General features: G+C 42.7%; 1 protein-coding gene across 1 annotated transcript in view; it reads left to right on the forward strand.

Annotated features, from left to right (window-relative positions):
- The window catches only part of LOC144683192 (dedicator of cytokinesis protein 11-like), a 285,806-nt gene that overhangs the window by 218,231 nt on the left and 43,753 nt on the right, over nucleotides 1-23,822 (forward strand). Inside the window, exons 46-47 of the mRNA XM_078546152.1 lie at nucleotides 9,999-10,105; nucleotides 21,324-21,446. Coding sequence (XP_078402278.1) covers nucleotides 9,999-10,105; nucleotides 21,324-21,446 — 230 coding nt within the window. The remainder of the gene's footprint in view (nucleotides 1-9,998; nucleotides 10,106-21,323; nucleotides 21,447-23,822) is intronic.

The raw sequence follows: 23,822 nt of genomic DNA on the forward strand, positions 1-23,822 counted from the left end.
GATAAGTCAACCCCTTCATCCCAGGAATCAGCCTAGTCAACCTCTTTTGAACTGTCTCCAACGTCAGTATATCCTTTCTTAAATATGGGGACCAGAACTGTACACAGTACTCCAGGTGCAGCCTCGCCAACACCCTGTACAGTTGCAACAAGACTTCCCTATTTTTAAACTCCAATTCCGTAGCAATACAGGCCAAAATTCCATTACTTTCTGCACCTGCATGCTAATTTTTTGTGTTTCATGCACAAGAACACCCAGATCCCTCTGTGCTGCACTTTTTTGGAGTCTCTCTCCATTTAAATAATAGTCTGCCTTTTGATTCTTCCTACCGAAGTGCATGATCTCACACTTTCCTACATTAAACTCCATCTGCCAAATTTCTGCCCACTCACTTAACCTGTCTATATCCCCTTGCAGATTCCTTATGTCCTCATCACAACATGCCCTCCCACCTATTTTTGTACCATCAGAAAATTTGGATACATTAGGCTCTGCCCCCTCCTCCAAGTCATCATTGTAGATAGTAAATAATTGAGGCCCTAGGATTGATCCTTGTGACACTCCACTAGTTACGTCTTTCCAACCTGAGAAAGACCCATGAATCCCGACTCTGTCTTCTTTGTGTTAACCAATCCTCAATCCATGCTAATACATTACCCCCAATACCATGAGCTCTTATCTTGTGCAATAACCTTTTATGCGACACCTTATCAAATGACTTCTGGAAGTCCAACTACACTGCATCTGCCAGTTCCCCTTTATCAACTCTGCTTGTTATATCCTCAAAAACTCTAGAAAATTTGTCAAACATGATTTCCCTTTCACAAAACCATATTGACTCTGTTTGATTGCGTTAAGCTTTTCTAATGTCCTGCTATTTCTTACTTAATAATGGACTCTAGCATTTTCCCAAAGACAGATGTTAGACTGACAGGCCTATAGTTTCCTGCTTTTTGTCTCCTTCCCTTCTTGAACAAGGGCGTCACATTAGCGGTTTTCCAATCTGCTGGGACCCTCCCGGAATCCAGTGGATTCTGGCTTCATTGTGAGGGTCGGATAAGCGTTTTTGTTGCTCCTGGTCCACAAGGAGGCCTAAAATAAAATTGAGTTACTTGCCTGCCAGGGCCTATTCTTTCCCCCTCCCAACCAGGGGAGGTGGGTGGGGCAGAGGGAGGGGACATCAGCACCCCAACTCAGGCATCCAACTAATATTGCAGTCAGGGCCCAGTGCCATTCTCTGATGTCCCACAGTCCCCCTGACCTTCTTGGGACACGGCAGGAAGACACTGTGACAGGAAGAGGTAAGGCAGAGGGAGGTAAAGTCAGATCCTGTGTGACTGTGGTTGTCATTGTCTTCCTGTTTCTTAACTTGAAGCTGCTAACCAAGTTCCACATCGGTGAAATGCCTTCATCCGATTTCTAGTTTAACGATCTGAGTTCTGCACTTATTTCCCCTCAAACTTTTACCGTGACCCATTTCTAAATTCACATTTACGAAATGACTCTTCACCAGTCTGGAAACTGCAGCGCTACCACTGGTAGCTGGACCCACAGTTTCCATTATAAATGTGGACACTGATCAAAATGAAGGCTGAGGTTATGATCTTAGAATAGGGACTGAATTGTGTCTATATGCCTTAGTCCAACACCCCAGAACCTCTAAACTGACTGCTCCTGCAGTTGACCAGAATTATACTCTGAATACTTGTTGGAGACTGAAATGCCCTGAAGGTGCTCCAGCACTATCACCCTGTTCCTTCTTGACTGTCTGGTGGTCACCTTTCTCCCTGCATACTCTTAAACTGCAGGGTGACTACATCTATAAACGTGCTATCCACGAAGCTGTCAGCCTCACAGATGTGTTGCAGCGATGCCAGCTGCTGCTCAAGCTCCGAAACCTGGAACTCAAGCTGCTGCAACTGACAATAATTCCTTCATGTATGGTTATCCAGGACACGGGAAGTGTCCCGGAGTTCCCAAAAAGCACAGGATGTGCACTGTATAGGTCAGATCTGCCCTGCCATTCTTCTCTATTAGATAATAAACCTTACTACTACTAATAAACCTTACTACTTAAGAAAAGACTCACCAGCTACTCCCTTCACTTCTGTTAACATCTTTTAAATCTAGGGAAGCTGAGTGAATGTTTTATTTAACCCTTACTGTAAAAAAAAATGAAATTGTAATTTCCCAGCTCCTTAGCCTAACTTCCTTACTTTGGAGAAAAACACACAAAATTACAATACTCACCAGTCAATCAGCCTTCCTCGGATGTCACTGATTTTTTTCTCCTTGTTTTTTCAAACTCAGAAATATCCACTGCCCTTTATGTGAAACAGTGCTTCCAGCTGCTGACACACTCGCCAGGTAGGCAGTAGGAACGTTATGAGGCAGAGGGGGCCATTCAGCCCCTTCAGTCTGCTCCAGCATTCAGTTAGATCATGGTTGATCTGTACCATTTGCCTGCATTAGCTCTGTATTCCTTGATCCACTTACCCAACAAAAACCTATTGATCTCAGCCTTGGAAGCTCCTCTGGAAATATCCACTGCCCTTTATGTGTAACAGTGCTTCCTGATTTCCCTCCTGAATGTCCTGGATCTAATTTTAGGGTTTTGCCCCCTCATTTTTGGTCCCTCCGCCAGAGGAATTAGTTTTGTCAGATGTACTCCACTGAACCCTTTTAATGACTCAGTGCCTCACAGATCATCCCATTGGGCTGTCTCTGTGTTCTGCTAGAATTAATATTTCTCCTAGAGCATTTATTTATTGTGCACCTTTTAGTCTGTCTAAGGTTTCCCAAATCAATTATGTCGCAGTCATTAATTTTGCTTAGGCTGTCACTACTTAGATAGGCATGTCATGTCTTCACTTTGAATTCTTGAGAAAGTAAACATTCGCATCTTGAATCTTTTATGGTTTTCCCCTCTTCACTTTTTTATTGTTGAAGTGCTAAAAGGTTTTTTTTGTCATGTTTTACCTCAGCAATTCTTTTTTCCCAAAGTGTCTCTCTTGCTGGTCATTCTTTTAACATATATCTACACATTTCTACGTTAATCCCATTGAATCCTTTTGCCCTGTAGAGTTTGTAGAAGTCATTTTTCATTTTATGTTTCCATTTGTTAATTCATATGATCTCAATTCAAGTGTTGCTGAATAATATTTTCCAACCAATCTGTTTCAGATAGAGCTGTAAAACAAACATGATAAATTTAATAAAGAGGGATAAATAATAAAAAGCTGCTGAGGTAATAATGACGAGGTAAAAAAGAAAGACTCGCATTTAATTAGCACTTTTCACAACCACCAGACTTCTCAATGCTCTTTGCAGCCAACTAAGTAATTTTTGAAGTGTAGTCATTGTGGTAATTCATAAAACACAAGCAGAACATTTGAGTGAACTCCCAGAAACAGCAATATGATCATGACTAAATAATCTTTTTTTTGTGTGATGTTGATTGAGGGATAAATATTGGCCAGGACACGAGGGATAACTCCCCTGCTCTTCTTTGAAAGAGTACCATGGGGATCTTTTACAACTACCTGAGCAGGCAGATGGGGCCTCAATTTAATGTCTTATTTGAAAGACAGTGCCTTGGACAATGGAGTGCTCCCTCAGTACTGCACTGGAGCATCAGGCTTGATTTCTGTGCTCAAGTCCTGGAGTGGTACTTGAACGTGGTATCTTGCGATTCAAAGGTGAGGGTGCTACCAACTGAGCCATGGCTGACAAGTCAGCAGTTAGACCACAGTTGGATAACTGTGCTTTCGGGAAGACCAATACAGGAAGGATGGAGAGGGACAGTACTGCATAGGTTTAGACAATCATGTCAGGATGGGGATTTATAGTTACTTGGAGAGACTGGGATTATTTCCACTGGAGCAGAGAAGGTTAAGAGGATGGTGAATGGAGTTTTTTTCTATTAAATTACAAAAGCTTTTGCTGGAGCGAAAAAGAAAAGCTGTTTCCCTTGGCCACTGATGTGGGGTCAGCAATTGGTAATTGTCACAGGAGAGTGAAGAGAGGATAAAGGAGATAATTCTTTACACAGAGTGATGTTGGAACATGGAATGCATTGTCACAGGCATTGTTTAAAACAGAAATTTTCATAAGTTGAGCAAAAAGTGGATAAAAATCTGAAGTAATGAAAGTTAAAGGGCTATGAGGAGAGAGTGGGTCATTGAATTAGTTTGTGAATGATACAGGGCTATGAGGAGAGACTGGGACAATGGGATTAGTTTGTGATTGATACTGGGCGACACCGACACAATGGGCCGAATGGTGGCCTCTTGTGCTGTGAATCTCTGTGACTCTGTGCAATACTAATTATCATGTCCTTATTTCACATCCTTACTCTCTTTAGCATCTGCAGGCAAAGATAGTGCAGTATAATCAGATCCTGGCCCAGCTTGATACTAAGAATGGTTAGCAAGCAGTCTTTCCTGCCGCTATTGGGTGGTAATTGATGAGTGCCTAAAATTCCCATTTTCAATGCTGCAGATTCTGTAGAGAATCATAGAATGATACCATACAGAAGGCAGCCGTTCTGCCCACCATGCCTGTGCTGGCTCTTTGAAATATCTATCCAATTGGTCCCACCCTTTCCCCAAAACCCTGCAACTTTTTTCCCTTATCCAAATCCCTTTGGAAAGTTACTATTGAATCTCCTTCCACCTGCCTTTAAGGCAGTACATTCCAGATCATAACTTGCTGTTTAAACACATATTCCCTTGTGTCACCCCTCTGAGTTCTTTATCAATTATCTTAAATCTGTATCCTCTGGTTACTGACAAGGTGTTGCATCTCCGCCCCTGGTCACACTAAACAACACTCCATTGGAGGTGATTAGCAAATGCTGTTACCTTGGGTTCACAGTGACAGACAATCTGTTCCTTGTTGCAGAACTTGATGCACACATAGGGAAAACAGCTATCACCTTTAGCCAACTCATGACCTGCTCAAGGGATAACACCAAGCTGGCCCTTAGGAACAAGCTGATGGTTTACAAAGCCTGTGTTCTCAGTACCGTGTTGTATGGCTGTGAAATGTGGATAACTTACAGCTATCATGAAAAGAAGCTCAACAGTTTCCACCTTTGCTGTCTGAGGCACATTTTGGTTGTATCCTGGCAGGACAAATTCATGAAAGCAGCATCAAAGCCGCATCGTCTCAAAGGCAGAACTCCCAAGTTTGTTAGCACTCACCAAACATGGGGGGGCTTCAGTGGACCTGGTATGTCCACAGGATGGAAGACAGTCGCATACCCGCGGACCTTCTGTATGGTGAGGTAGGTGGAGCCAGATGACCAGCAGGATGACCAAAACTCCACTTCAGGGCTGCTTGCCAACATGACATGAAGGCACTAGACATCGTTTATCGCACCTGGGAGACATTAGCTGATGACAGAGGAAAATGGTGACACCTCCTGTGGGCTAACATGCACCGCCATGATAACCAGTGACTACTGCAGCTTGGCAACAGATGCCAACACCAAAAACAACAACCCACACCATCACTTGGTAGCTTCATGTGCGGCACTTGTGGGAGAACCTGCCTCTCAAGAATTGGGCACTTCAGCCATCAGCAAAGCTGAGCCATATGAAGACACACCATCTGAGATGGATTATTTGCTGCGTGTCCATCATCTTTCATAGATTAAAGGATGGCAACGATAGTTACTGACCCGCCTGCCAGTGGAAACGGTCTCCCCATTTACTCTATCAAAACCGTTCATAATTTTGAACATCTTTACCAAATCTCCCCTTACCTTTCCCACCCTAAGGAGATTAACCCCAACTTCCCTAGTCTCACAACACAACCTGTAACTAGTCTCACAACCTGTAATTAGTGGAGTTCCACAGGGATCAGTGCTGGGGCCACAATTATTTACGATATATGTTAATGACTTGGATCATGGAAGTGAATGTACTATCGCCAAGTTTGTGGATGACACAAAAATAGGTGGCAAGGCAAGTGGTGAGGATGACACAGGGTCTACAGAGGGATATAGACAGGTTAAGTGAGTGGGCAAAAACTTGGCAGATGGAATATAATGTGGGAAAATGTGTGGTTATGCACTTTGGCAGGAAGAATATAGGAGCTGAATATTATTTCACAGAATCTTAACGGCACAGAAGGAGGCCATTCAGCCCAACATTTCTGCACCGGCTCTTCAATGAGCATTATGACCGAGTGCCATTGCCCAGCCTTTTCCCCATATTCTTGCACCTTGTTTCTATTCAAATAATCATCCAATTCCCTCTTGAATGCCTCAATTGAACCTGCCTCCACCACACTTCCAGGCAGTGCATTCCAGACACGAACCACTCGTTGTGTGAAAAAGTTTTTTCTCACATCACATTTGCTTCTTTTGCTAATCACTTAAAATCTGTGCCCTCTTGTTCTTGATCCTTTTATTAGTGGGAACAGCTTCTCTCTATCTACTCTGTCCAGCCCCCTCATGATTTTGAAAACTTGTATCAAGTCTCCTCTCAGCCTTCTTCTCTCCAAGGAAAACAGTCCCAACTTCTCCAATCTATCATCATAGCTGAAGTTTCTCATTCCTGGGACCATTTTTGTAAACCTCTTCTGCACTCTCTCCAATGTGTTCACATCCTTCCTATAATATGGTGCCCAGAACTGTACACAATGTTCCAGATGAGGTCTAACGAGTGTCTTATATAAATTCAGCCTAACCTCCCCGCTCTTGTTCTCTGTGCCCCTATTAATAAAGCCCAGGGTATTATATGCTTTATTAAGTGCTCTCTCCACCTGTCCTGCCACCTTCAATGATCTATGTACATCTACACCCAAGTCTTTCTGCTCTTGCACCCCCTTCCAAATTTCACCCTTTATTTTATATTGTCAGCCCATGTTCCTTCTACCAACATGCATCACCTCTCCACATTGAACTTCATCTGCCACCTGTCTGCCCACTCCACCAACTTGTCTATGTGTTTCTGAAGTTCTACACTGACCTCCTCGCAGTTCACAACACTCCCAAGCTTTGTTCCATCCACAAACTTTGAAATTGTCCCCTGCACATCAAGATCTAGATCATTAATATATATCAGGAAAAGCAAGGGTCCCAATACCAACCCCTGGGAAACTCCACTACAAACCTTCCTCCAGCCCGAAAAACATCCATTGACCATTACTATCTGCTTCCTATTCTTCAGCCAATTTTATATCCACATTGTTCCTGTCCCTTTTATTCCGCGAGCAATAACTTTTCTCACAAGTTGGTTGTGTGGCACTGTCAAATGCCTTTTCAAAGTCCATGTACACCACATCAACAGCATTACCCTCATCAACCTTTTCTGTTACCTGTTCAAAACATTCCAGCAAGCTAGTTAAACATGATTTCCTCTTTAGAAATCCTTGCTTGCTCTTCCTTATCAACCCATATTTTTCCGTGGACTACTAATTCTATCCCGCATAATTGTTTCTAGAGTCTTGCCCACCAGTGAAGTTAAACTGACTGGTCTGTAATTGCTGGGCTTATCCCTACAACCTTTTTTGAACAAGGGCATAATGTTTGCAATTCTCCAGTCCTCTGGCACCACCCCTGACCCTAGGGAAGACTGAAAGATTATGGCCAGTGCCCCTGCAATTTCTACTCTCACTTCCTTCAACATCCTTGGATTCACCTCATCTGGTCCCAGCGCCAGAGAAATAGAGAAAGACTGCAGAAGTCTGCAGCACAGAGGGATTTGGGGGTCCTCATGTATGCTAGCTTTTTGTGATTCATGCAAGTTCAGCAGGTAATAGGGAAGACAAATGGAATGTTGACCTTTATTTCAAAGGGAATGGAGTATAAAAATAGGGAAGTCTTGCTAAAACTATACAAGGCACTAGTTAGACCACACCTAGAATACTGTGAACAGCTTCAGTCCCCTTTTCTAAGGAAAGATATACTGACATTGGGGGCAGTCCAGAGGAGGTTCACTAGGTTGATCATGGGTATGGAGGGATTCTCTTATGAGGAGAGGTTGAGTAGGTTGGGCCTGTACTCATTGGAATTTAGAAGAATGAGACGTGACCTTATTGAAACATATAAGCTTCTTAGGGGGCTTGACAGGGTAGATGTTGAGAGGTTGTTTCCCTTTGTGGGAGAGTCTAGGACCAGAGGGCATAATCTCAGAGTAAGGGGGCGCCCATTTAAGACAGAGATGAGGAGTAATTTCTTCTCTCAGAGGGTAGTCAATCTGTGGAATTCTTTACTGCAGAGGGCTATAGAGTCTGGGCCATTAAGTATATTCAAGACTGAGATAGACAGATTTTTAATCAGTAAGGGAATCAAGGGTTATGGGGGAAAGGCAGGAAAGTGGAGTTGAGGATTATCAGATCAGCCATGATCTCATTGAATGGCGGAGCAGACTCAATGAGCTGAATGGCCTGCTTCTGCTCCTACTTCTTATGGTATTACAACTGAAATCCCTCACCCCTGCTACTGTTCCAGTAAATTTTCTCTGCACCCTCTCGAAGGCTTTGGCACCCTTTCTAAAATGTGAATATTAAAGCTTGTAAATATAATAGCAGCTGCCTCGGGGGACATCTTATCTTTGAGGAAGTTAAATGAGCAGCTAATGACTTTCTGTTGACAATGAGTCAATGATTGATGGACCATTTTCCCCAATTCCACTTCCTGCTGTCTGTTACCCTTTTCTTATGTAGTTATGACAGAATGTTGAGTGGAAAATCTTACACATCAGTCACCTGCCCAGCTTCTGGGCCTGCCAAACTCCCACACAATCGGTAAGGATGATGCTTTACGTGTAGATTCACATGAGGTTACGAGCTCTGCTGGAGCAAATTCCTGGAACTTTCCTCATCACATGACCGCCTGCCTCCAACCACTCCACCCGGTCAAACAGCCTTTTACTGTTTGTCCAATGTTTTTATAATGAATTATTAACTTACAGAAAGTCCCATTCCCCCATTACCCCTGTGCTCACTGAGCTACATTGGTTCCCAAGTCAACCAATGTCTTGATTTTCAAATTCTTGTTTGCAAATCCCTCTGTGGACTCACTTCTCCCTATCCCTGTAATCTCCTCCAGCCCCACAATGTCCAAAGATAACAATTAAAGAAGCATTTTTTAATCTTGCTCTTTGTTTTTTTTAAATTTTGTTTGCTCACAGCAGTGTCCAGCAAATTAACCTTAAATTCCTAGAAACTGCTGAGAAGCTCTAAAGGTTTTGGCAACCCTAATCTCTTCGGGATATCGAGCACTTCTATTGGGGTACTTAAGGGATAATCTGCAGTGGCCAGCAGGTTGTAGCTGCCTTCACCTTGAAAGGGAAGGTGTTGACCCTTCCCTTGATTGGTGGCTGAAATCTGATTAATTAATTGGTAAACAATTGTTATTGCAATATTGTTTTTAAAATGTTTGAGTGCCCTACTGTTGTCATAAGCCCATCATCTCGAGCTCTTTATGCTCGGAGCAAGTTGCTGGCTGCTTTGTGACCTGCTGGAAGCCTTGCTTTCAATCAAAATGAGCTGAGGGGTACAGTGGGTTGTTTGCAAACAAACTCTGCAGTGGTTGACTCCAGTCTTTCAGCAAGTAAGTTAATAAAGCAACCTGGCTTGAATGGTAAAGGAAACGGCTTGTGGAGTAACAAGGGCTGCTGGATCGCAAGGAGCTCAATATACACAACTAGTGAAGGCTTGTTTCACCCACCGGCTAATGGAATTTCTCAGTTCAGCAATGCAGATGCCGACAGATGGAGTTCACTCTGCCCCACCCCCTCAAAAGCAAAGTACTGCAGATGCTGAAAATCTTACGTAGAGACAGAACATGCTGCAAAACACGAAACAGGGCAGGCAGCTTTGGAGCAAAAAAAGAGTTAACATTGCAGGTCGGCAGAGTTTTGTCATAAATGTTCCACAATCTGGTAGCTGATGTCTGGGGCAGGCCTGAACAAGTAACAGCTGTTCAGATAAAAAGTGCACTTAACATGCCTATGCTTAAAGTAATATTTTCCCTCCCCTCTTAGAACTGTTTCCCAAAGGCTGTGCAGCTTTCAAAGCAATCACTCCCAACATTGAGGAAGAAGCTGCAATGAAAGAGGATGCAGGAATGCAGGATGTCCACTACACTGAGGTAAGGTTTCAACACTGACTTGCTATTTTAACCATTCCTATAGGTATCTCCCCAAGAAGTACAGCACTAGTGTGAAAACTACAACTCATGGACTTCGAATGACTTGGTTTTCACTTCTCATCATCTTGGCATCATGAATCTTGTGTGTTGGGAGCACCCCCACCTCTAAGTCTGAAGGTTCAGGTTCAAACCCCACTCCAGAGACTGGAGTTTCACTTCTTTGCACTACTAAGGGAGTGCTACACACTGCCTGATTCATCATATTTCGATCTGAGCATAAACCATGTCTATTCAGGTGGACTTTAAAAATCCCAAACCACAATTGGAAGAGGGAACAGCAAGTTTTCCCAATGGCCCAGCCAACATGTTTCCCATAATTCACAACAATAAGACAGATTAACCGTTCATTTGTTTCCACGACTGTTCCTGAGATCATAATAATGCATATTGTTGTTGCTTTTGCCTATATGGCAGTGACTGACTGCATGATGGAAATGGGAGGGTGATGATAGGTTGTCTCTGGATAGCTGAGCCAGGATGGGCCAAATGGCCATCTACATATATAATTATCTTGCGATCTGATATAAATGGACGTTCCTTGTTATTCTTTCACCTTGTTGTTCCCAAGGGTTGTGAACATGGGTATAAAGGAATCACCCAACAGCTGCTGAAATACTTTTGTTTGTGATGAGACCATTGTATTCCTTGAAAGTTTAGTGAAAAATATCTGAAAGAAAGTCTTGTATTTATCTAGCTCTTTACCACCTCTCACCGTTTTCTTGATCCCAAGCCAGTTGGTGAAGTATTAAACTAGCCAGTAATACTTTTCTTGATACTAGGTTTATTCACAGAATGCATATGCTTGTTTCTTACCTACCAACCCAGTGTGCCAACAGCTTCTCTTTATAAGTGCTCCAAGTACTTAAACGATGCCCTTTATCTCTGCATTTTAACAACATAATTAACATGCCATTAACACTCTTAACTATTTCAGTACTTCACATCCAATGGATTATTTTCATGTGCAGTGACCATTGTGTTGTGATGGCCGAGGGACAATTGTTAGTCAGGTCAACTCATCTCCAAATAGTGACATTGGCTCTTCAACCTTCATCTGAATCACTAGAATAGACAGATCAATCCCCAGGTTAAGGGAGATGACTGCTCCAGTAATAGAGCATTCCCCCTTCCCTGCATAATGGTTTCATCCTGTATTATATGCTCAATCCCTGGAGTGATAGGGCAGTGAGTGCTACCAGTTGGACCAAGCTGCTCTTCCTCTTTTCACTAAAATATTTACTCATAACCACAAGCTAAATATTTATGTAAAAACAAAATACTGCGGATGCTGGAAATCTGAAACAAAAACAAAAAATGCTGGAAAAATTCAGCAGGTCTGAAAGCATCTGTGGAGAGAAAAGCAGAGTTAACGTTTTGAGTCCGTATAACTCTCCAGAAGAGTCTGAAGAAGAATCATATGGGCTCGAAACGTTAACTCTGTCTTTCTCTCCACAGATGCTGTCAGACTTGCTGAGTTTTTCCAGCATTTTTTGTTGCTTGTGAACTAAATGTTTATCTTTTCTCACCCTTACAATTGTTCACACTTTCTATGGGCCGGGAATTAATTCCAGGGCACTGCGCCTTGGGTGTCAGCAGTCCTCCACTACAAAACCATACTTTAAGGACAGACCTGGATGGGGAGTCCAGGCTACTGAATCATGTGGGTGAGTTGATTCTGATGCTGACGTACACATACTTCCAGAAAGAGAAGCCACACACTAATCAGGAATAGAAACATAAGGACTTGGTTTAGCTTTTGACAATTTGAAGAAATCAATTTATTCCACATGACAATGTGATCAATGTAATTCATTCTTATCCTTTTAAAGCACTGCATAATCTCATGCTAATGGTTTTATTATACACTCCTTTCGTTATGAGGGTATAACTGCTGGAAACATTTGGCTTCTATTCACCCTGTTCCCTCCTTTCATAATTTTAAACACTTCTTTCCTATCGCCCTGTAATCAAAGTTCTAATAAAAAATGATAAACCCAGTGTAGGTGTATCGTTAAGCTATTACGAAACAAAAGTTGAAGATATGTGATTTTATCTAAGGCGCTTAAGCCATTACCAGGCTAGAATTGACCAAATGGCATGGTGTATTAAAATTACTCATGATTGAAATGTCTGTCCAACTGTATATAGAAAGAAATAAAAACAGAAAGTGCTGGAAAAACTCAGCCGAGCTGGCAGAATCTGTGGAGAGAGAAACAGAGTTAAAGTTTCGAGTCCGTATGACTCTTCTTTGGAACTTGTACATAGAAAGAGTTTGTCATTTCACATTCGATGGTGTCATGAAGTATGTGTCATTCTTGTGCTTTTTCAGTTCAGATATCATATTACTAAAATAGCAACACATTGCCCTTCTCTCATTTTAAACAGAAAACAAGCCTACTTTCCCCCAACCTAAATAAGTGAACAACAATTCAAACGATTTCTGTGCACTTGGCAATCTAGAGAAAAACTTTCCTAAGCAAGAGCAATTAGCTTCTAATTAATTTCAGAATATAGAGACATGGGAACAGGAGTTTTTAAATTCTTTCATGGGATATGGGCATTGCTGGCAAGGCCAGCATTTGTTGCCCATCCCTAATTGCCCTTGAATTGAGTGGCTCTTGCAAGGCTGTTTCAGAGGGCAGTTAAGAGAAAACCACATTGCTCTGGGTATGGAGTCACATGTAGGCCAGACCAGGTAAGGACGGCAGATTTCCTTCCCTAAAGGGCATTAGTAAACCAGGTGGGTTTTTATAACAATCAATGATAGTTGTCGTGGTTACCATGACTGAGACTAGCGTAATATTCTGGATTTATTAATTGAATATAAAAATCCACCAGCTGCAATGGTGGGATTTGAAACCAGAGCATTTACTTGGGCCTCTGGATTACTAATCCAGTGACATTACCACTATGCCACCACCTCCCCACAAGGGTGGGGAGTAGACCTTTCAGCCCTTCGAGTCTATTTCGTCACTCAGTTAGATCATGGCTGATGTACATTTACAGAAAATGAGGGAAAGTATTGAGCAGTAGACTAAAAGGGCAGGCTCATTTAAAACATATTAATAACTCAACATACAGACTGCGATCTCGACCCCAGAATATTTGTGAGCACCATCACACTTTTTGCTAATGATTGATCTTAACAATAAAACCTGTATTCAGTTTTGAATGTGTAATTTCAAAGCAATGTATATTCAGCAGAGCAGACTAGATTTTAATTTTGATTCTGAGGAGCTATGTTGAAATTTGTGGTTCAGTTCATTGCTCCGGTTGCCACGTAGCAGTCATTGTTATCTCCTTTATGTGCAGTCACTGCCAGTGTCCTACACATTTCCTTGCAGCCCACAACTCTTCTGTAATGGGAAATTTAGCATTAGGTAGAGGTACAAAAAGTGAAGGAAGAGAAATGGAAATGAAAGTAAAGCAGCTGAAGCAATGCAGCAGAAAAAGTAAAATAAAGACTTGTATTTCTACAGCATCTGTCATAATCTCAGGATGCCTTAAATCAAAGTACAGCCAATAAAATACTCTTGAAGTGTTGCCACTGTTGTAATATACCAAATGCAGCAACGAATTTGCACACAGCAAGTTCCCACAAACATAAATATGATCCTGACCAAATAATCTGCTTTTGTGTTGTTGATTGAGGGATAAATTTGGTGTCGACCCCGGGAAAACTCCCTTGCTCTTCCTTGATTACTGCCATGGGATCTTTTGCATCCGCCTGAGAGGGCCTTGGTTCAATGTCTCATCTGAAAGAAAAGCACTTCCAACAGTGCAGGACTCCCTCAGTAAGGCATTCTGAGTGCCAGCCTGAATTCTGATCTCAAAGGTGGGGCTGGAACCTGCAACATTCTGACTCAGAGGTGAGAGTGCTAACACCTGTAGTTGTGGTGGATATGGCAAAGCATCAACAAAACTAGAGCATGGGTTCATCCTGTAATTATAGAGCCAACATGATCCATGACCACAGCGGTCGATGGCCATCACCCTACACGTGTTGAGCTCCAAACAAGGAGAAAAGAAAATCACAGAATAGAGAGCCAAATAAAAAAAAGAATTGAAAGGAAAGCTAGAGGAAGAAAGGAATCTATAATATTACCTAACTTGATAATGTATATTCAGATGGCTTCCGTTCAAGAACAAGCATGTTTCTTATGAGTCAGTCAATGTAAATCATTCTTTTATAATTCATCTGCCTTTAGATGGTTGCCATAGGTAAGATTGGGCCAGAATTTACTGTAAAAATAGTGGTGAGGCAAACAGCGCTCCCTTCAATTTATGCACATATCTTATAGCAACTCCCAGTCAGAGCAGATGCACAGTTAATCCAGAAGTTGCTGATGAAGGTGTGCTGCCTCTCTTGTCGGCTGCAAAAAAACAGAGGCTGGAACTTTCCGGCCCCTCCCACTGGTGGGATCTTCCGGCCCCGCTGAAGTCAGCGGACGTTTGAATGGCTCGCCACATCGTCTACAAGGAAACCCCTGCAGTGGGGCCGGAAGATTCTGGCCAGAATCTCATTGCCTGACTCCCTATTTAAAATCATTAATCAGTGTGAAATTGCTGTACTTGCACTGTAGATACAGACTAAAGTCACCCCAAGAAGTTAAGATTTGTCCATTTCTGTCTAATTATCATTTTTAAACAATGTGAGAAATATTAATTACTGCCAAACAACCTCTGGGACACTGAAACTTAACTTTATAACTGTGGATCCTCGCCTTCAGATTTTACTTAATCCAAACTTTCTTTCCTTCTCTTTATTTTGCTTTCTGTACTGATTAGAATTTACTTGTTCTGGCTGATACTTCCTGTGCCTTCCATTCAACAATTCTTCCATCTGGCTGATTGAGGTGGCACACGGTTTCTTGCCCAGTTCCCATAGGTCCCAGGTGCCCTCTAGGTTTAGCGTGTTGTGCAATTTGGATCTCTAACTTACAGCATCTTCCAGTGCAAAAGGTCATGGAAATTAACTGGACGAGGGCAAGACTAACAAACGGTGTCCAGTTAAGGTAAGTTTTGGTTTATAGTGCTTCCTCTGCCTCAGAGCAGGACAACAGCAATTGCACAGCTGTGGATTTTTATATTGTACAGCCCACTTCTGTTGTACAAATAAAAAACAGTCAAGTAACTTGTCCAGTCAGCCTCCCGTTCTGAGCAGAATTCCCCTTTATCCTGGTGAAAGCCAGTGCAAAGGTTACAGGAAAAGGAAAAACTTGCAGCATATGATTTCAGAGCTCTGGGAAAAGACAGGGGTGTGGGATTAATTGGATACAGGCACGATGAACTGAGGTAGGATTGCCTCCTTCCATACTTCAAGATCTATGGCATAATTAAAAGCAGAAAATGCTGCAAAATGCTCAAGGCAGCCAGTATCTAAGAGAAAAAAAACACAAAGATAAAAACAAAAAGCTAAAAGCTACTGCGGATGCTGGAAATCCAAAACAAAAACAGAATTACCTGGAAAAATTACCAGCCAGACTACCGACCAAATTACCAACCAGACAGAATTACCTGCCAGACCTGCTGAGTTTTTCCAGGTAATTCTGTTTTTGTTTTAGAAAAAAAACACATTTTGGAAAGGGCTTTTTGTCAGAACAGCAGGGGCCACCCCAAAATGTCGACCTTTGTTCTCATTCTGATAGCTGCCTAGACTGTAATGAAGTTCCTATCTTTTATGCTTTTGTTTGGGGTTTTTGGCATTTGTGGTTTAAATTTCTGTCTGTTCTGTAACTGGTTTCAGATCCTGTCTACTTACACTTATCTTCTACACGTTCTTCCTCCTCAGTGTGTTGAAATCTCAACTTATCACAACATCCTGCACTGTAACTTGTACAGCCTCTGAACCACAGAATCATGGCATTCCTCGCTTCCCTCAAGCTGCTGATTACTCCACCCCCCTCCTCTGGTTGCTGCCCCCCTCCCCCACTCAAGCTGCTGGCCACATCCTCCCCCTCAGGCTGAGCCCCCCACCCCCAGGGAGCTGGCCCCTCCATCCCCTCAGCCTGCTTGTCATTTCCCCTTACTCAGGCTGATGCATGACACCCCTTCCCCCACCCCCCATCTCCCTCCTCTTCACAGGCTGCTAGTCACACACCCGCCCCCTCAGTCTGTTGCCCCGCCCCATCCACAGGTTGAAGCCCCCCCCCCCCCTCCATCCCCTCAGGTTGCTGCCCCCTTCCCCAGGTTATTTACCCACCCTCCCCAGGCTGCTGGCTTCCCTTAGTCTTCCCTCCAATTTATCAGCCTTTGAAACCAAAATGTTGCATCATCGAACAAGTTTGTTCTCTGTACAATTTATTTCAACCATGACTGAGGTGTTTAAAATGTTGAGGGGGTTCAATAAGGTCAATGCAGAGAAACAATTTCCTCTGGTGAGGGTATTAAGAACAAGGGGATCATAATCTTAAAATTAGAGCCAGGCCATGAGTGAAAGCAGGAAGCACTTTTCACACAAAGGGTGAAGCAAACATGGAAGTCTCTCCCACGGAAGAATGTTAAGCTGGGGTGGGGGAGACTGGAGCTTTCAAGATTAAAATTGACAGATTTTTGTTAGATAAGTGCTTCAAAGTGAAGGCAGGTCAATGATTTTGAGGTTTTAATCAGCTCTTCTCTAATAGATTGGTGGAACAAGTTCAAGAGGCTGAATAGCCTACCAATGTTCCAAATACTTTCTCTTGGAATTTCTGTTTGCCTGCTTTACACAGCCAGGGAGAGGGGGCAGATAGACAGGAAGGTAAGAAGTAAAACTGCTGGCAAGGACCAGGATTCAGGAGAGAATCCATATTTTGATGGCTGTTGATGAAGTGAGGTGTACAATCTTGCAGAATAATATCTGCCTCTCAAATGGTTCTTGTTTTCAATTAAGAGAAGTTCCATGTCAGTTATAGCAGCAAAAGGAATCTGATCATGTTTTGCTAAATGAGTTTGAGTGTTTCCAATCTAGGTCCAGTTTGGTTTGAGTCCATAATTCATGATTTGCAGTGAATAACTATAACACTGGTGCAGTATGGCTGCTATTCTGGCAGTGAAATGATGGCTTTGGGGACCACATGGAAAGTTTGCAGCCATAGCAAAGCATATCACTTTTGCCTCTGAGTCAGAAGGTTGTGTGTTCAAGTCTCACTTCAGAAAGCTGCGCACATAATCCAAGCTAGCTGTGATGGCGTAGTGGTATTATCGCTGGACTAGTAATCCAGAATGTTCTGGGGACCTGAGTTTGAATCCCACCATGGCAATAAAAATCTGGAAGTAAAAGCCTAATGATGACTGTTAGGGAAGGACATCTGCCGTCCTTACCTGGTCTGGCCTACATGTGACACCAGACCTACAGCAATGTGGTTGACTCGTAAATACCCTCTGAACAATGGCAGTTAGGGATGGGCAATAAATGCTGGCCTAGCCAGCAACACCCACATCCAATGAATAAAAAAAAACTCCAATGCAGCACTCTGAGAAAGTTCTCCACTTTCAGAATAAGACTTTGGTTAGTGTGAGTCGTCTCTTCAAGCACACCTCAAGACCCTTAAATTCCGTTCTCCCATCTCAAACCACTGCCCTGGTCAAAAGTTGATCTGATCTGAAGTTTGCTTTCTATATACTTTCTCACTACAGGGTTCTCCATATCAGTGGTCCCAGTAAACCTTAGCTGTGGTTTGGAGATCACTTAGTTCCACAATCTTTGATTTCTTATGGTTACTTGAGTTCCCTTTTGACAGAGGTTCTTTTCAGAAATTACTGCCTGTAACCATCCTATAAAGTGTGTATGGATTAAAGGAGATACAGTTGCCAGCATTTGTAAGTCCAGGGTCATCTTGACTCTCTCATCTGAGTCAAAGGGTCATGGGTGCAAGTCCCAGCCCAGAGGCTCGAGACTGACAGTACGGAGAGAGTGCTTTATTGCCGAATCTGCCATCTTTCAGGTGAGATGTAAACTGAGGTTGCATCTGTTCTCTCAGGTGTGAAAGATCCCATGACACTATTTGAAAAAGAGTTAGGGCGTTTCTTGTGCCCTGGGCAACGTTTTTGCCTCAACCATCATTATTGGTAAAACAGATATCTGATCATTTTTGCATTGCTGTTTGTGAAAGCTTTGTTTGTGTTTCTTACATTACAACAGTAACTGCATTTAATAAAGGAAACCAATAGCTATAAAATATTGTGAAGCTTCCTGAGGTTGGAAGATGCTATAAATGCAAATGTCGGTAGTCCTAATGCAGCGTATATATATATCTATATCTATCTACATGCACACACTTATATCTTATATATGTATATAAAAATGGCATGTTCCTGTTTAAGCTTATTCTTCAGTTCAGGTATAACCAAGTATAACCAATTAAGCAGCAATTAACTTGCACTTCTTTCAATTTAGTCTATTGGATGTGCCGCTCACAATGCGGTCTCCTCTACATTGGGGAAACTAAACAAAGACTGGATGACCACTTTGTGGAGCACTTTCTTTCATTCAGTCCGCAAGCGTGACCCAGACCTTCCTGTCACTTGCCATTTCAGTTCACCATCTTGCTGTCATGCCCACATGTCCATCCTTGTCCTGTTGCAATGGTCCAGTGAAGCCCAACACAAACTGGAGGAACAGCAGCTCATCTTCCGATTAGGCACTTTACAGCCTTCTGGGCTCAACATTGAGTTCAACAACTTCAGACCATGAACTCTGTCCTCCATTTTGATATTTTTTGACAACCCCCTGCCCCCACAAGGGCCAGTCTGTAACTTGTTCTCATGTTTTGCTTTCAGAGAGCACTGACCCTTGTTCTGCTATTAAAACATTCTACTAACTGACCTTTAAGCCACTATTAACACCTGCCTTAGTCTTTAACACTATCATTACTACTCCCTTTGTTTTGTGTCCATGGCATCTTTGTCAAATTTCTCCTGCGCTCCAGCCTATCCCTGACCCTTTATTTTGCTCCAGCTGCTCCACCCACTTTCTTCAACAGTATAAAACCCATCACATTTCTACCTCTCTTCAGCTCTGACTCAAAATGTTAACTGTTTCTCTCTCCACAGACGCTGCCAGGTCTACTGAGTTTTTCCAGCATTTTCTGTTTTTATTTCAGATTTCCAGCATCTGCAGTATTTTGCTTTTATATAACTATTCTGTTCCCTTGCTCAGCCACTCTTAGGGCTGAGGATGCTTCCATTCACACAAATTTCCACTCTGTGGTCTATTTAAATGAACCAAGGTTTGAATTGTGGTTAAGCTGAAATTTACCATTCTAATTTAGTGATTTTTATTGTCCAGCTCAATGATACAGTGCCACTCTGATCAGTAATCATGTGTGGTTGTTCAATTCCATCTCGCTATGGAAATATACAAAGTTATAGAGTTTGCTGTTTCAGGCCAGTTTTCAGAGCCTCTGCCTTAGCGGGTGACCTAATACCATGGTACTTAAGGAACTTCAAGGTGCAGAACCACATGGGGAACTAGGTGGCATGGTGGGTTAGACTCTGACCTTTCACTTTTGACACCTATATTCAAGCCCATCCCAGACTCTGCTGGCTGCCAGGACCCTGTGTGAACTGGGTTTAGGCAGTCTCCATCCTGTTCTTACAAGAGGTGGGTTCACAGCACACAATTGTGCTTCATTTGGGACTAGTTGGCCATCTCACTCCAAATGGTTTGAAGAATGGAAGGGGTGTGAAACTGAGGCATGTTGCTAGGACAGTGTAGAGGAAGCTTTGCTGTACCTCCACCTTCTATACCTTAACAGGGAGTGCTTGATAAACAGGGTGCCCAGCTCAATGTTTGTTTTAAAGCCTCACAAATAATTATAAAGCTTCTTACCTTTAATTACAGCATTTCCCATTAATAATCAATGGCAGTCTTTCCTGTTGCATGTAGCCCAGCTTAACCATCTGGGTAAGCTTTAACTTATTTGAAAAAATAGCCAAGGTTTTAATCATCTCTTTTAAGATTTAATGCATCTATTTTGCCAATGAATTTCATCATTTCTATCTTTGTGGTCACAGTCTGTGGTATCATTTCCCACTGTGATGGAAGCAGTGGTTCTGTCCTCTATCAGTTTAGTAAATCTTCTGGATCATATTTGGTTTTCATATGTGTGATTCTAACTAAATAGTGAAATTGTGTTTTTAAACGTTGGCTTCAGGTGGCTGCATCTTCCACACCTAGTCTTCCACCTCCTTAACATTGCCCAGCTCCAGCCCTGCTGTAGCTCACCTCCGACTAAATATTGCGAAGACTGAAGCCATTGCCTTTGGTGCCCGCCACAAACTGCCCCCTAGCCGCTGACTCCATTCTCCCCCGCTGCCTGAGGCTAAAGGCTGTTTGCAACCTTGGTGTCATAATTGACCCTGAGATGAGATTCTGACTCTGTTTTTTTGGCTTCTTGTGCCTCCCTGATGTTAATTGCTTGTTAATTATTAGCCCTGCAGCATACTGGGTGTTAATGGTGCACAGTCTCAGTTCATCATAGGTGCATCCTGCTTATGCAAACTGCCTTCTCACTGTTAACACAAAAACTAGGGAAACAGCCTAAACTATAACCACAAGAAGTGATGAAGTGCACATCCCATGCCAATGTTATAGAAGACTAGGACTGTGGGGAGTGGATGGTGGCAGACATCTGAGCTCCAAATAGATGATCACAGTTGAAACCCAGGCTAATACTCTACTACTGAGGGAGTGCGGCACTGTCAGGCCTGTCAAACCACGGTATTAAACCAAAGCCTCATCTGTTCTCTCGTGCGGACGTAAAAGATCCCACAGTATTATTTCAGGAGCAGTAGCAGTGTTCTCCTGGTGTCTTCACCAATATTTATCCCTCAACCAAATCACTGAAACAGATTATCTGGCCATTAAAAAATCACTGTTTGTGGGACCTTGCTGTGTACAAATTGGTTGTCGTATTGTTTCTATGTGATAACGATGATTTAATTCAAAAGTACTTCATTAGCCGTTAAAATGTTTTTGGACATCCTGAAGTCATGAAAGGTACAAGTCCTTTTTAGTTTAGTGGATATTAAAATATCTAACCCTGCAACTCCCAAAACGTCAGCAAAGTTAGTTTGGTTATTGTTGGATACAATCAGATGCAACACAGGCTTGGTTTTGTTGAAATACTCTGGCTGCCTCTGTGGTTGAATGATTAATATTCAATGTTCTCTGCAGGATGTGCTTGTGGAGCTATTGGAGAAGTGTGCAGATGGGCTGTGGAATGCGGAACGCTATGAGTTAATGGCAGTGATTTACAAGTTCATCATTCCTATCTATGAGAAACGGAGAGAATTTGAGGTATGTGTCTGCTTTTCGTTTAGAAGAGCTGAACCTAGGAGAGTCCTGGTAACAGGGATTCCTGCTGATGTGCAACACTGTCAATGTATTTCATTCACTTTCCACCTACTGGCAACAATGACTAGAAAGTCATCGGCTCAGATTTTGTGGAGTTGGGCTGCATAGAGAGGCCTTAAAAAATGCCAGGCAGAACCCAATTCTAGGATTCCCATCCCCATTTCTGTTACCAGCAATTTTCATTGGTGTGGGATAAGGGTGCAAGGAGTGAGCCCACGTGCAACAGTCCCACCCTTGCCCCTCCATTGCAGGGATGGGCAGTTCAAAGACCCATGATTTTGATGGAATCAGACCCATTCTGTTAGTAGATATAGTTTACAACTTCTTAGAAGCATCAGGAACTATGGGGGATCACAGTCCAAATTTAAGAAACCAAAAAGAACAGCCATTTGACATTTCCATTGAAATACATTGCCCCTCTTAGCTTCTCATCAAGCTTTCAATCAACCACTCGTAGACATTCGTAGTATCAAGGTAAGACACTTTTATCCACTGCAACATTAACAAAAAATAAGCAATTACAACAGAAATGTCAGTCAAACAAAGCTTGCACTCCTCTCTGTAGCGGTGTTAATATTGCCTGCTGAGCTAAGTGGATTAGACACGCTTGGAGCTCAGCCAAGCATTCATAATGAGGCCATCTCTACTGTGGGTACAGTTGCCAGTAGCCTCATTATGACTAATCCACTTGGCTCAGCAGGCAATGTTGACACAGTTACAGAAGTGAGTGCAACCATTGTTTGATTGGCATCTATATTACATAGTAGTAAGTTATTCTTTGAGGTTTTTTACTGTCTGTCTGTTAATTTACACAAGATTAAGTGGTCCTAAGTGGATAAAAGCTTTTGAAAATTTGGCCGTAGTTGATTGATACTTTGAAGGAGTTGTAATCTGAACTTCTCTTTTCAAAGGATCTTTTCAAAGCATCTGCTCATGCTGTCAGTTTCAGTATCAATTCAAAGACTTGTTAAACTTGCTAGACATTGATTCATAGTGAATATTGGGAGAATGAGGGATATAAGGGGACATGGAAGGAGCATGGGCGATATGGGAGAGAATGGAAGAGCATGGGGATATGAGAGGACATGGAGTGCGTGGGAAGTTGAAGGCTTGAGGACCTGACAATCATGATTATAACTGGGTTAATGTCCCAGTAAACGAAGGTAGACATTCTAAACTGACAGCCTCACCACCCACCCACTTCCGTTGCCACCTTGGGCCTATCTCCGGAGGCAGCGGACCCAACTCCATCCTGACCCCACCTCCCCAGTTCTAAAATATAGTGGGCGGGGGCCTCCTTAACGGAGAAGGGTTTACCATGTAGGAACTCCCCTGACTCCCGCTTCACATCTCCTTCACGAAAATCTGGTCCATTTTGTTTAATTCCAAATTGATCTATAATGGGGAAAGATGTAAATATAAGCCCCTCTCCTCCAGCTGATCAAGCCAAAAATAGGCCCTACCCCCAGGGCTGCTATATTCAAGAGAGCCTGTTGATGAGAACTGGAGCCAATCTTTACTCAAACTAAAATTTATTTACAGAGTGAAACATTGCAAGTATGCACCTGCTAACTCAACCACATAGTTTCAGTGTGTCTTTTTATACCTGCTCAAATGAAAGTCCCATTAATACCCTCTACCTGCGTATAATTAAACACAACTGATAGTTGAAAAGAGATTCCAGTCAAGCACAGACACGTTGTCCAGGGATCCAGCCAAGTATAGGGCCCACTCCCAGGAGAGCCAAGCATGGGACCCAGCCCCAGGGGATCCAGCTAAAATAGGCCCTTCGGCCCTGGGATCCAGTCAAATAAAGACCATTAGGGGGATGCGCAGAAATATAGCCCAAGGCTCTGTGCAGTTATGAGATCCCTGGTAAAATGTATCATGGAACATATGCAATGAGCTGCTGGATTCAATTATTGCAGCATTCAAATAGATTGTCAGAGGGGATGAGGCACAGATCAAAGGCAGTGTCATGTGAGGGTGCAGAGGGGCCCTCAGTGTCCTTGGTGCCCACAGCTCTAAGAATCTTATAACCCCTCCAATCTGGTGGGTAAACTCTTGAGATGTGTGTGCTTAGCAGGATACGTAACCTCATCCACATGTCCTCCTTTCCCTCTGAGTTATTCTGGCAAGGTTCAGGTCTTCAGTAAAACCCTCCCCAGCAAACAACTAATGATTAGTAAGGATTTGTCTTAAGACTCTGATGCTAACCCAGGGCTTTCCTCTACATTTCAAGCCTTTCTGAAGAGGTAACTGTTACCAATCCCCAATCTCGGTGTGCTGACGAAATATATAGAGCAAATTATCATCTTT

Source organism: Cetorhinus maximus, chromosome 8, assembly GCF_964194155.1.
Source record: "Cetorhinus maximus chromosome 8, sCetMax3.hap1.1, whole genome shotgun sequence".
Classification (NCBI taxonomy): Eukaryota; Metazoa; Chordata; class Chondrichthyes; order Lamniformes; family Cetorhinidae; genus Cetorhinus; species Cetorhinus maximus.